The following is a 14,538-nucleotide window of genomic DNA, read 5'->3' on the forward strand; positions in this document are numbered from 1 at the left end:
CACTTAATTATTGTTAGTATGCAAGAGAACCACTGAGATTTACATACTGTGAATCTGGTGATTTTTCTGAGATCTTTTACCAATTTAAAAGTAGTCAGATTATCTTGGATATTTCTGGGAGATAAGTTTCCTGGGACACTACAGAGCTGGAGATGGACACTGTTAAAGGATTCCTGGACACTATCTCTGCTTTCTCCCACAACCCCAAGGAAGATGTGGTCTTGTTAGTGCTAAATTTATTTCAAGAACCAAGAGAATGTTTACAAATATTCACTTAGGTAAAAGCATGTAGATTCTTGACGCACTTTCTTCTGGAATGGAGGTATCAGCCTAGTATATGAGGCAAAGGCATAGCAAGAAACTGATTTCTTTTTCTACTTTAACATTATCTCCCCCATCTTCATCCCTGTAGGGCAAAAAGAATGTGATGCAAGCCATGAAAAGATATGCTATATCTACTCCTGCTTTCAAAGTATTTATATCCCTTCTCTTAACTTCTGTATCCTTGGTTAAGTCAGAAACTTTTAGTTTATATGTGTGTACATAATACACACACACCCACACACACACATACATAATGTTCAAATGTCTTTTCTTTTTCAATAGTTATATTTCGTTTTCATGTCTTGTTGCATTTTCCAAAACATCTAGAACAAAGTTAGTAGAAAATATTTTTGTCATGTTCCTCATTTTAAGTATGCTGTTGTCTCTTGGTTTAAAATACAGTCATGTAAAGGAAGTATGTTCCTATTACTAATTTTTTAACAACTGCTTTTCTTAAAAGCCAGGTATGGACATTGAATGTTACTGACGTTTCTCCTAGAATCTCAATAAATTACATGATTTTTCTCTACTGACATATTAATGTAATATATTAATGACTTCTAATATTAAGCCATTTTTATAGTTCTAAAAAGAATGATTAGAGATCTTTTTCTCTATTCTTGTAATTACAGAAACAGTTCATACATCTGTTTGCAAAACTATTTTCATCAATTTATTAGGAACGTGGGCCTCTTTAATCTACATAAATGTGTTATGTGTTATGAAAATACCTCAAGAATACTTTCTTCTATAATAACGTTGAATTCATCTTATGTTTTCCCATCCGAAAATATGGTGATTTTTAGTATTCAAATTTTCTTTTACATATCTAACTAAAGTTGTACAATTTTCTTCCTTTACATTTTCATTTGTTCTGTATTTCTGCCACGCCCTCCCCCAAATTTGTGAAATAGGGTCTTCGTTTCTAGTCCTTTATTATCTTCTCCTTTACAACTATTATTTTTTTCTTCTCTACCCTAGAACTTTTTAACTATCTCCTGTCACTCATGAGAGTTTCTGTACTGTTAATTCTGCTATCAACTGCTTTCAATAGACTTTATTTCTGACTTCACATTTTAAAATTTTTGGCAATTCTTATTTTAGCTAGCTCCCTTTCACCTCAAATTGTTCTCTCCTTATAACTTCTTTTTCATAGACTGTATAGCAAATGTTTTATAGCATTTTCTTGTTTCCTTTAATGAAACACTTTTCACAGTTATTTTCTTCCTCTGAGTCTACCTTTACCTTATACTGCAATAAATTTCACAGGTACTTTTTACTTATCCTAGAACAAGGGAAAGTTCTAAAATTTAATATTTAACATAAATGGTTCTGAGTCTGTTCTTAGGCCCATTCTTTATCGTGTTAATAGAATGATTTTCTTTAATTAGTAGATGGAGACTAAGTGGATGTTCACTTAGTCTAGTTTCCAGTGTTCTAGCAAGGCATAGTAGACTTAAACGTATTCTACTCTTATTTCTACTACTTGATTCTGTCACTCTGAATATATGATAGAGTACTAGGTAAATAAGGTATCCACAAATCTGAAGATTTTTCCTCTTTACCTGCATACAATATTTTTAGCGTGTGAACTATGTAAGCGTGATATGCAATGGACCACTGCTATTTTGTCCTCTTACTCCCTACTGTATCTTTTCCAAGAATTGTAGTTTCAGAATAAATATAAAGAGACACTAACAGGGATTGATAATAAAAGAAAAAGACTATGACTGTCTTCAACTATGTAGCAAGAGGGAAACTAGTCTGTGGTGCATCTCTCAGAGCCAAATGGCAGATAGGAAATTACATAAAAGGTACTAAAAAATGAGCCCTGTTGTAAAGTATGAACTATTGCTAATAATAATTGTAACAGAAGTACCAAACTAATAAACGAGGTTAATAATAGGAGAAACTGTGTATGTGAGGGGGTATATTTGAACTCTGTACATTCCATTCAATATTTCTATAACTCCAAAACTGCCCTTAAAAAAACCAACTAAAAGGTGTAGAGAAGTTGAAGTTCCCATATGCTAGCCTTTTATTTCCATTAATTGGCAGGAGTTGATATGAGTGGGCATCTCTCAGCAAATGTTCTATCACATTCTAGATAACCCAGAATAGGATATCTCCTAACTGAGTATCCCTTTAATTTAAACGTCCAGGTGGCAAGTGAACCAGTGCCTATTGATACAAGGAAAACATTCATTAACTTACTGTATAGAGATAACTGTAACTGGCATCTCTGTAACTGCCAAATTTCTTGAAATTTGATTCATATCTCAAAATCCACTATTTTATTATAAATCATGAGATATAAATCAAGTCATGTTACGCTTTATTTTAGTCAATATGGCCTTTTCTGAAATATTTGGAAAGAATGCACTTAAAGAAAAAAAATAAAAATGTATCCATCCAACAGCCTGTTCCTACCAGAGTTGTAAAACATCATAAAAACAATCTTTGAAATTTTGTAGAATTATAGGAATCATAATAATAATAAATATAGCTTACATTTTCAGGTTCCAAGATTTATATTTTCATGTAAGTAACGTCCTATCTTTGATAGGTTTCACTGTTTGAGAGAAGCTTCAAAAGGTCTGATAAAACCAACGGTTCTCAAAGTCTTTGTCTGCAGATCCCTGATAGTGCCCAAGTCCATTTAAGGAAATCTGTGATTTCAAGTAATAAGACAGCTGGCCCCTTAACTTGAATCATGGCGGTAGCATCAAACTACTAGTAATCATTACTGTCATTATTGCTATGCACTCACAGTAAAAAAGTAACTTTCACTTAAGAATGTCCTCTTTGAACTAGTAAAATTATTAATTGTATTAAATCTTGAATCTGAAGTACACATCTTTGCAGTATTCTATAGGATGAAATGGAAAGTGCATAAAAAGTACTTATACTGCATACCAAAGTACAATGATTGTTTTGAGGGAAAAACACCTGTGCAACTGTGTGTGCTGGGAGGAAGCCTCATTTTTCATGAAATACCATTTTTATCTGAAAGGAGTGACAAGCTCTGGTTATTCAGACTTGGGAAATCTGTCAGACTTTTCTCAAAAAAGAACAAAGTAAGCCTGTCAGTTCAAAAAGAACAATTCACAGTGTTTTGTCGCCAATGAAAACAATCAAGCTCTAAAGCAGAAATCAGAATTTTGAAAAACTTATATGTGCTATTCTGAGCCTGACAGCTTCTCAATACCTGAGAAATATTCTCATGGGACTGGTGGTGATATTAATGAATATAATTAAAAAAATATATAATGAAATATGTCAATATTTTGGAGGATCTGTATCATCCAGTGAACCAGTATTTTCCATATGACCGATGCATTTCATCACAAAATCATGCATGGGGAAATGATCTATTTAAACTGCAAGACAGACCAATGGTTGTAATGCAAGCACTAAAAGTTCATTTATATGGTTTTGAATTCCATATTACCTTTAAGAAAGCAGTATTATTTGTCAAATTTTGGCATAGTATCAAATGAGAATATCAACAATTATTTAAAAAATACTATTAAAATACTCCTCCCTTTTCCAGCTACCTGTGTGAGGCAAAATTGTTTTCATACACTTCAACCAAAACAATATGTCACAACACACTGAATGTAAAAGCAGATAAAATAATCTAGCTGGCTTCTATAAGCTAGACATTAAAGATTTACGAGAATGTAAAACAATGCCATTTATCACATTTTGGGAAAAATACAGTTACTTTTCATAAAATTGTTATTTACATTAATGTAATAAATTTACTAAGGGTTATTTTAAATGAATTAATATATTTTAAATTTCTCAGTTTTGATTTCCACAATGGTAAACACTGACAGGCATAACTCATTGAAGTAAAGGTGTGTTGGGGGTTAATAATTTTAAAAAATGTAAATGTTTCCTGAGACCACTGGAATAAACTATCAAACTGACAAGGTTATCTGAAAATGAAACCACAGTTCCTAGTCAATGATTCAGAACATGATATTAAAAGGCTAATTTGATACTTGATATAATATCATAAGAACAACTCATGAAGTATTTTCTTAATATTGAACTTACAAAGAGAATTCTGTTTTACTAATTTCAGTTGTGGTGTAGTTAATTTTTCTCCTTGTTGGTTTTTATTCTCTTCATCACTCTCCTCATCTTGCACTACAAAGTCATCGATACTATAATCATCTCCATCTTCATCACGTTCATAATCATCCTCTTCTTCCTCCTCATCATCTTCATCACTGCTTGGGCAGGATTTCTTTTCAGAGCCCTAATTAATTTAAAATAAATGCTTCAGTAAATTGTGCCATTAAAATGGTAAGTTGGATATAAAATTAAAATACTAAATCTGACAGCAAAAAATGATCCATAGAAATTAACTTCATATTTTAAAGTTAAAAATAATTTTATCATATTAAATGGTGAACTTCTGAAATTATTAATAAGAAGAATATACCTTGGTTAAGTGATGTAAAATGTTTAAAATGGACATTAGAATTATAAGAAGTTAAAAACAAGAAAGATCATATAAAATAACAAATAGTCTTTCAATTTTAAAAAAGGATGGACTGAGGCTCATGATAAAATAGTGTATTACATACAATAGTGTAATCAAACATGTTCAAGAATACTTGTGATTAAAGGATAAATTCTACAATTATTGAGGAACGGAACAGACTCAGCACTTTGATTTATATATAAAATACTTCAAGAAAAAAACTGAAAAACAGTAACAAATCCAACAAAATATAACACACCTCAAAATCTCTACCATGATTGCGTCTCAGACGAGATCTTTGTTTTGAGAGTTCTTTGAGCTTCTGAAGTTGTTCTCGCTTTCGTGCAGCTAATGTTTTTTCAGGAGTTTTTGGCTCCATTTCCACTGAAGAACCTTCATCTTCAACCACTCTACGTGGACGTTTAACACCTACTTTTCTAACTAGGATATCGCTGTCATCACTCTCATCACTGTCACACATCACAGAGGACAGCCTTTTTCTTTTTCCTCGCTTGATGTGTTCTTCTTCTACATCATCCTCTATTATTTGTCCAGTTTGTTTGTTGAGATCATTATCCTCTTGACTTACATGTTTTTCCTGATCTTGTAAATCAATATTCCTATGTTTGGTTTTGTTAGTTTCTTCTTCATATGTTGAACTGTTGCCAGTGTTAACGAGACACTTACTGTTGTTTCCTTCACTTTCAGTTTTACTTAAGTTAAGCTCTCTTTCACTTCCTGGTGTTTTATTACAATCAAGTCCCTTGTTACTATCAAGCTCTTCATCATTTTCAAAACTTTCGTAATTATCAACACTTTCACTACTATCAAGCTCTTCACTATCAAATTCTTCACTATCAAGCTCTTCATCACTATCAAATAATTGTGAGATACTACTTCTTTTAGTTCGCCTCCAATCAACTCGAGATTTCTGCTCAGGCACGTGACTTTTAGAATTTTTCCTTGTTTCAGGTCTTCTAACATGTATCATTTTCACTTAAGCTTCTACAAAATAAAGTTGTTAGGAATATAACAGTGATAACCAGATTAGAGCAATGAATGCATTTATGGTACAAATTATATTTATTTGGCTTTATTGAATGGTCCACAAAGGCAAAATCACATGAAATACCTGAGTGAAGATGGTAGAACATTAATTTAACAAATAATTTACTGAATGCCTATGAAATAATTATATGAACATCTATTCTGAATTATGTTGTATGTTGTGCTGAAAGGGATACATAGAAAAATCATGGTCCTGTCCTTCAGAAGATTATAATCTATGTGCAGAACTAAAATATCTAAAACATATAATAATTAAGAAAATTTCAAGGTAGTATTTGGTATCAAATGAATAACATAAATAACTGCAATAAAAGTGGAAAGATGCAGGGAGATCAGTAAGGCAAGTGCTTCACTTTATCTTGAACAGATGTGATCTGATAGCATTCTGAAGGATTCATTGTATTTGAACAGAATGAAAGAAAAAGGGATGTCAGGCAAGTAATATGGTAAGGGCAAAACTCTGGCTTTAAGAAAGAAGATGGTATGTTCAGTAAGTAAGTGTGGCTTAAAAGGTATACAAAAAGAGTTTTATGCTGGAAAAAAGGAGAAACGAATAGAAAACTGAAAGGGATTACCAGGATGACTCACCCTGTAGGCAAAGGATTCTGAATACAGAAATGATATAAATTATAAAAGATCAATTTACACGAAGACAGTTATAAAGTAACAAATGACATAAAAAAGAGAGCAGTGTAAAATTGAGAGATAATCCACTAAGACTGTAGCCTCTTTATACCTTAGAAAAATGGGAGTGGCTTTCCCCTCAAAGTTAAAGATACAATATAACCAATAGAAAACTTAACTAGTAATCCAATAATGTAGTTAAGTGAATGAAACAAATAAGTTTCACGGCAAAGCAGAGCATGGTATTGGGAAGAAAAACAAAAGCTGTCAGTATATCATTTAGAAAAGAATGAACTCCATTAAAATTATCACAAGTATATATTAAAAGAACAATTAGTGACAGGTAAGATAACTAGAAAATAAAGTAACATATGTACTTCTGTGGTTGTCAAGGAATAGAAATATGACAATGTAATGAGACTGACCTCATAATACATGTGTTAGAGGTATACATTGAACTGACAGCTATCCCCACCAAAGAAATCACCTTATGAGGCGGATTATTTCAATATTTCCACCACAGTACAGAATATTCCTGGAGTCTTTCTATAAACCACACACTATAAAAAATCTAAAAATATGAAAATAATCATATTTCATTTTTTATCCCAAACAGTGACTTTACCCACTTAATTCACTTGTCTCGGTTATAAAGACCTGTTAGCAGCTTGCAGAAATGAAATTCAACTTAAGAAGACGAGAATTAACTATCAGTAAAAATATTCAAAAAATGTGCTACAAATTCTGAAGGTAATTACAAAAATTCAATGCCAAACAGTTTTTGAGCAATGGGATGGTGTTTCTAGCTTTCCAAGAGGATTACTTTTTTCCTATAGATTGTGGAAGAGAAGATATAGCTCATTTAATTGTACAAATTCTGGTACGTTTATACGGCAATAAGATTTTCTGTATAATGGTTTACACCTCATGTAAAATCAGAACAGGGCTGCCAAGATTATACGGCAGAAATTATAGGGTGTAGGATGAAATATACCTTTTATTTTTTTAAGAGATAGGTCTCGTTCTGTTGTCCAGGCTGGAGTGCAGTGGCATGATCATAGATTACTGCAGCCTTGAACTCCTGGGCTCAAGCGATCTTTCTGTTTCGATTTTTAAGTTTTTTGTAGAGATGGAGGTCTCACTATGTCCTGATCTCCTGGCCTCAAGTGATCCTCCCACCTTGGCCTCAGGGCTGGAATTACAGGCATGAGCCACTGCCCAAAGTATAACCTTATGACAGTAACTGCTATAAAATATAACCAGCATTGCAATAGCAATCTAACAAATTCTGGTCAACAGGGCAGTCTGCTATTTGAAATTATCCTTGGGTTGCATCTTACAAAAGGTTTATATTAAAATCAGCAAAGATGAAAATTGTGTGTAGTCAAAATAACCTTTTAAAAAAACCTCTATATTACTCTTAAAGTATGGTTTTGTGTACACTATACTGCGTTACAATACGTCCACCCAGTTTCTCCCCCAGGTTTTAAATAGCTTACTGTTTCTTTGGTTAAGCACCACATGAACTAAGCATCTTATATTATTAAGCCATATAGTAGAAAAAAGTATTTGTAAACACATAAATTTGCATAAGCTAAGTGTACATATGTGCACGTGTAGTATATCACATTGTAATAACAAAGTATGGCTTTCTAATAAACATGTTTGAATTGGGAAAAATAATGAAAAAACATTTATGAAAACAATGACAAATATGGTTGCAGTAGATACACTAAAACAAATATGGACAGTAAAGAACATTAAAGTGAAAGATGATTTTTATTAGTACCCAAAAGCAAATTCATATACAATAGATGATGATCTTCCAAAACTATAACATGCCCAGAATGTCAGTTATTTATCATGAAACTGGTGATTCCTATGACAATGGTGGAAATGATTAAGAATGTCACACTATTAAAAACTTATGACTGCACAGTTAAGCTATAAAAGAAACTTTAAGTTTTAGTGCATTTTCACATTGATTTTTAAATCCTGACAATGATCTTAGAAGGAAGATATCTATATTTATGTATAAATATCAAAGCCAAGGACATACAATTTAAATGACTTACCGAAGATCACGCAGCTTGTTGGTGACAGAGCAGGGATTAGAAATCGGGTCTCTTGATTCCCCGTCCAGTGCCACACAATGACTGCTGCCAATATCATATTTGTACAAGGTAGTAAAAATTAAGCTTTTAAAAATCATTATTTTATCTCTCATGCTATATTTTAGTTTCAGAAAAATAACGATTAAATGGTTTAGAGTTTACAAACACGCTTTTTAAAAAAATCATGTAACTGAATTTTACTGCCCATGAGTTAGACCAGAAACTTCTAGAAATTATCCACTAGGCAAGAAAAGAATGCAAAAGAGATGAATATTTGCAGACTTCCCTCTATCATCTTATTAATAACACCAATCGCAAAATTTAAAGGAGTCCCCAGTGAGCCCAAGTAAAATTTCGAAGAAAGGCAGTCCCTGATGAGAAAAATATTTAGGAAAACTGCAGAATTTGAATGCCCGATGCAACATCTTTTATTTAAACAAAATAAATCAGGTTTCCTTGGGCAATTGCCAAATTGCCAGAGTCTCTCATATTTGAAAATGACCATTTATACCAGTAAGATCAAAAATTCTGTTACTGAAAAGGAAAGGTAATTTGAATATGTTTGGCTCTTCTTTTTAAATTGTAGGTAGCTTTACTATATTAGCTGGGAAGGGAAGAATGATAACGGAGGGAAAAGGTGAGTGAACCTCGGAAGAGAATGTGAAGGAAAGCTAGTTTGATGGGTAAGATGCCTCTTGGTCTTTACAACCCACTCAAAAAAGAACCCATGCAAATGAATGTTACTTCTGTATATTCTGAACACACACTTAATTTCCTGAAATGAGAATTTTATCGAGCTTCTGTAATGATACCTCACCTTTAAGCAAAGAAAAAACAGACTCCAAACAGAAAGCATTAAATAAGTGAATGAAGACGATTAATACTATCACATCTTTGTGTTTCATGGTTAATATAAGGTGCACATACATAGCTATGTTATCTGCCAAATAATAGATATTAAAGGCAATAATCCATATTACTTGTGTTCTTTCTCTAACACAGTACCTCTATAGCTAAAAGAAAGTACTTTGATGATGCCATTTGACTTTCTCATAAGAAATATACTTCCTTCTAAACTTTGAGGTTAATTCATACTCAAGAAAAGATTCATTCTAGAAATCACCTACTTGCTGTATAAACAATGCAGGTGGTAGTTAACACTTTAGAGATTTGAAAGGCAGTGGAACCTGAGGTCATTATTTGAAATTCCACCGGGAGGGATCCATTTTGTGTGTAAAACATCACTCCTCTTTGATGTTTTCTTTTATGTGGCAGTTTGGAGAGCAAAGATTAATAAGCCGAAAAATAATTATTGAATATCTACCAAAATGCAAGTACCTGCTTGGAACTGTGCTGCCACCAGATCAAATAAACATGGTCTCTGCTCCCAAGCAGCTCACAATCTGATGAAATTACTAGGGACACCAAAAACAAGCCAGCATAATACACGATTTGAAGGCTACAGTGTATGATTATGATCAAGTTCTTATCACATTGCTATGAATAAATGTATCCTGGTTCCTCTGTTGGCAGGAAAACAGGACAGCAAAACATGACAGAAATAGGATATGAGAAAATAAACATAAAGAGAGGAAAGCCTATTTCCCCCACTTAGAATCACAGTCCAACAGTCCACAATTTCGCAAAGTGGATCCTGCTGGAATGGTATCCGGGATAACTATATTATTCATTAAAATCCGTTAACAATGGAGGTTAATCCAGCAGGAATGAGCGGTAGACAGAGGAACAGATCCTCTCAGGAATTAACACCCGGAAGGGTGATTTGCATGATTACAAACCTGTTTGGCGGGACGCAGGAACGCAGCGCCTGCTAGCCCACTAGTCCGTCACTCCACTTCCAGGAAAGCACAGTAGCTAGAAAACCATACCCTCAGGCCGAGCTTCGCGATGAGGCGCGCAGGACGATAGAAACCCCCAGACCCCAAAAGGGCTCTGCACCGAGATAACAATTACAAGGGTTTGGAAAGGCCAGAAACCCGAGAAATCACCAACCGAGCTCCCCACATCCAAAGCACCTCCCCAAGGCGGAAATAACAGGCACCGCGCCCACTGCAGCTCAGCTGAGGAGGAGTGCTAGAGGCGCAAAGGGCTGACTGGCGCGCTCCGGCCCACCCAAACAGCGCCCGCGGGAATTTTTCTCTTGGCCCGCCAGGAGGCACGGCTTCCCCCGCCCCTCTAATAAACCATTAGCAGTGGGAGCGCAAGCAAGTCCCAGCCGGGAGACAGGCCCGCACAACCCTCGCGCTCTCACCTTTCAAAGCGCCTGCGCCTCCGCCTCCGCCTCCGCCTGCGCCCCCGCCCCAGGCACCAGCACCTGGCAAGCGATGTTCCGCCCGCTTCCGGGGACCGAGGGAAGTCCCGCCTCTGGGTGGGGAGAGGGGCGGGGCCGAGCGGCGGGAGGGAGCGTCTTCCGGGAGCGTGGCTAGGGGCGGAGCGACTGCCGCGCGGTAGTCAGGGAGCTGTGCGGGTCCTGGTTGCAAGAGAGGTGGGGAGAGGGGCCTGGCGGGCTTTGAGGGACTGGGAGGACTGTCCTGGCTAAAGCCGGCGCGGGAAACTGGGGCTGCGGGGCGGGAGGGCCCTGCTGCTGGGGAAGGAATCTAACATATCAGTCCTGAGGAAGGGTGCCATTCCTTGACTCCTTGGCTCTTCCGCTCTCTGCCGTAACTTTGGGGTGTGGCAGGGGTTAGTGACGGGCGGTTACCCGGGATCTAGACGTGCAGGAGGTTCGTGGCCACGATGGGGCTATAGTGTTTCTCGCGGCTGCTGGGGTAACAAAACACATGCCTTTAATCCGGATTATCCGCGGTGACATGGGGCCTCCGCTACTGCCCGTATAAGTTAAAGGCCTGTTCTCTCAAACTTCCTCCTCTTTCACCTTCTTCTGCAGTCTGTTTGCCAGCCAACCCCAGCCCGGGAGGGGATCAGGGCCACCAGGTTGCTGGTAAGGTTGAAAGACTGAGTGTATTAAGACTGTTAAAGTGAGCCTGTGTAAGAGAAGGAAGGATTTTGTGGATTGCTACTTTGTGAGTGTGGGGTGAGTCCCAGAACCTCGCTATGTCGGGGAAACGGAAGCGTGTGGTGTTGACTATTAAAGATAAGCTTGATATAATAAAGAAACTTGAAGACGGAGGTTCTTCCAAACAACTGGCAGTGATTTACGGAATTGGTGAAACAACAGTTCGGGATATAAGAAAAAATAAGGAAAAGATTATAACTTATGCAAGCAGTTCTGATTCCACAAGTCTTTTGGCCAAGAGGAAATCTATGAAGCCATCCATGTATGAGGAATTGGACAGGGCAATGCTGGAATGGTTCAACCAGCAAAGAGCAAAAGGGAATCCCATATCTGGACCAATTTGTGCAAAAAGGGCAGAGTTCTTCTTTTATGCTTTGGGAATGGATGGCGATTTTAACCCCTCTGCCGGCTGGCTAACTCGTTTTAAGCAGCGGCACAGCATTAGAGAGATTAACATTAGAAATGAAAGATTAAATGGAGATGAGACTGCAGTGGAAGATTTTTGTAACAACTTTAGAGATTTTATTGAACGAGAGAATTTACAGCCTGAACAAATCTACAATGCAGATGAAACTGGACTCTTTTGGAAGTGCTTGCCTTCTAGAATTTCAGTAATCAAAGGTAAATGCACTGTCCCTGGGCACAAATCAATTGAAGAAAGAGTCACAATCATGTGTTGTGCCAATGCAACAGGTTTACACAAACTTAAACTTTGTGTTGTGGGGAAAGCAAAGAAACCTCGCTCCTTTAAATCAACTGACACTTTAAACTTGCCAGTCTCTTATTTCAGCCAAAAAGGTGCCTGGATGGATCTTTCCATTTTCCGACAATGGTTTGATAAAATTTTTGTGCCGCAAGTTCGAGAGTATTTAAGATCTAAAGGCTTGCAGGAAAAGGCTGTGCTCTTGTTGGATAATTCACCAACACATCCAAATGAAAATGTCCTAAGGTCAGATGATGGCCAAATATTTGCTAAATATTTACCACCTAATGTGGCCTCATTGATTCAGCCTTCAGATCAGGGAGTCATAGCAACAATGAAGAGAAATTATCGTGCAGGTCTTCTCCAGAACAACTTGGAAGAAGGTAATGACCTGAAATCATTCTGGAAGAAGCTAACTCTGTTGGATGCACTTTATGAAATAGCAATGGCATGGAACTTAGTAAAACCAGTTACCATTAGCAGAGCATGGAAGAAGATTCTCCCTATGATAGAGGAGAAAGAGAGCTTGGACTTTGATGATGAAGATATTTCTGTGGCTACTGTGGCTACCCTTTTACAACACACCAAAGGATTGGAAAATGTGACTACTGAGAACCTTGAAAAATGGCTTGAAGTAGACAGTACTGAACCAGGCTATGAAGTGTTAACTGATAGCGAAATCATCAGAAGAGCACAAGGCCAGACAGATGAATCCAGTGAAAATGAGGAGGAGGAAATAGAACTAATTCCAGAGAAACATATTAATCATGCAGCTGCTCTCCAATGGACTGAAAATTTATTGGATTATCTAGAACAACAAGGTGATATGATTCTACCTGATAGACTGGTAATACGTAAACTTCGAGCCACCATCAGAAATAAACAGAAGATGACAAAGTCAAGTCAATAATGTCATTTCAATTTTATTGTTCTGCTCATTGTGTTTGTGACAAACTCTGCAATATGGCTTAATTTTCTTTGTGTTCTAAGAATTCTCAGACTTGGTCCTGTGAAATACAGGCACAAAATGTATCTGAAGTGGTTTGAGGATTATGTGTTTTCATCATCTGCATCTTTTGTCCTTTGATTTGTACAGCTAATCAGAAGATGATACCGAATAGATATAAATTACATGTACACATGTATTCACTTTTTAGAATATGCAATTATGCCTTCTGTAACAGTGGCATTCCCTAAATTTTCTAGTGAAAGTTAGAGATAACAGACTGAACACTTTTCTGAAATCTTTTGCTTGATTTATGAAGGCTGCCACAGTTATCTTTTCTTGTGTTAACCATCTTAAATGATGTTTTGTATATTTTAATAGACTGACAGGATGAAAGATTTATATTATTGGATTTCAGGATGATTTATAATAATTCAAAAATGAAATTCAATAATGGGGAAATAATTATGAATTATAGAAATTATTTAGAAATCATGCCTCAGTTCTCTTGCATTTGTGTGGTTTGCAAGAGGGGGAGATTATTCTGGGAAATAAAGTAAATATGGGAAGTGATTGCCAAATGAAAGGGAAACTATGGGAAAACTGATCTATAAAGAGGCATTGTGATCAATTCATTTATAAGAAACTGGGAAATAAAAATCTGGGGAACTTTAGGTTATTTATACAAAGGGAATAAATAGGCTGATTTTAATTTGGTAAGTTGATCTTTTTATGAATTTGGTAATAGTATAGGTTTATTATTTATTCATCTAATTTTATAATACAGGTTTTGTAATGTTAATGTGATGATATGAGCTCCCACCTTATATGGGGGAACGTCTTGGGAATTTGAGATTTAATAAGATTTTTTTAGTTTTTTTTTTTTTTTTTTTTTTTTTTAGTGTTTTTTTACTGCATACTCACAAATGTCTATCATTTGAAAAATATTGTAATATCTGGCCCTTTGATGAAATTACAATAATAAAGCTTTTATGATTTTAAATAAGTCATATGTTTGTGTCCTGTTTTATGAAGAAAGCAGAAATAATTACAGAAAGTGCCATACACTGAGGAATATTATTGTTTATTATTTTGATACATGTAAAAAGGGATTAATCTGCTAAAATGTAATCTAAATCAGAATTTTGATTTTTTTTGGTAAACTATATTCAAGACATTGAAACTACTTTGCACATATTAATATTAATGTAACTTGTAATTTAA

The 14,538-nt window shown here is 35.7% G+C and overlaps 2 protein-coding genes across 11 annotated transcripts in view; one reads left to right on the forward strand and one right to left on the reverse strand.

Annotated features, from left to right (window-relative positions):
- Positions 1–10,990, reverse strand: part of CCDC82 (coiled-coil domain containing 82) — a 30,391-nt gene extending 19,401 nt beyond the window's left edge. Inside the window, exons 1-6 of one of the 10 annotated variants that reach the window (XM_074015109.1) lie at positions 10,901–10,990; positions 10,428–10,581; positions 9,967–10,043; positions 8,590–8,670; positions 5,082–5,827; positions 4,390–4,594 (exon numbers count right to left, since the gene is read on the reverse strand). In XM_074015109.1, the coding sequence (XP_073871210.1) occupies positions 4,390–4,594; positions 5,082–5,813 (937 nt within the window). In that variant the 5' untranslated portion in view covers positions 5,814–5,827; positions 8,590–8,670; positions 9,967–10,043; positions 10,428–10,581; positions 10,901–10,990. Of the gene's footprint in view, positions 1–4,389; positions 4,595–5,081; positions 5,828–8,589; positions 8,674–9,966; positions 10,044–10,427 lie in introns of all 10 variants that reach the window. The other 9 variants (XM_074015107.1, XM_045371138.3, XM_045371136.3 and 6 more) reach the window with 9 other exon arrangements.
- An 83-nt stretch (positions 10,991–11,073) lies between these two features.
- On the forward strand, positions 11,074–14,317 carry JRKL (JRK like). Its single transcript, XM_005579426.5, has 2 exons — positions 11,074–11,134; positions 11,537–14,317. Exon 2 carries the CDS (start codon positions 11,704–11,706, stop codon positions 13,276–13,278), a length of 1,575 nt encoding a protein of 524 aa, XP_005579483.1. The 5' UTR covers positions 11,074–11,134; positions 11,537–11,703; the 3' UTR covers positions 13,279–14,317.
- Positions 14,318–14,538: the final 221 nt, after the last annotated feature.

Source organism: Macaca fascicularis, chromosome 14, assembly GCF_037993035.2.
Source record: "Macaca fascicularis isolate 582-1 chromosome 14, T2T-MFA8v1.1".
NCBI lineage: Eukaryota > Metazoa > Chordata > Mammalia > Primates > Cercopithecidae > Macaca > Macaca fascicularis.

Coding starts and splice junctions, on each gene's coding strand:
- JRKL (XM_005579426.5), top strand. CDS start 11,704: ATGTCGGGGAAACGGAAGCGTGTGGTGTTGACTATTAAAGATAAGCTT.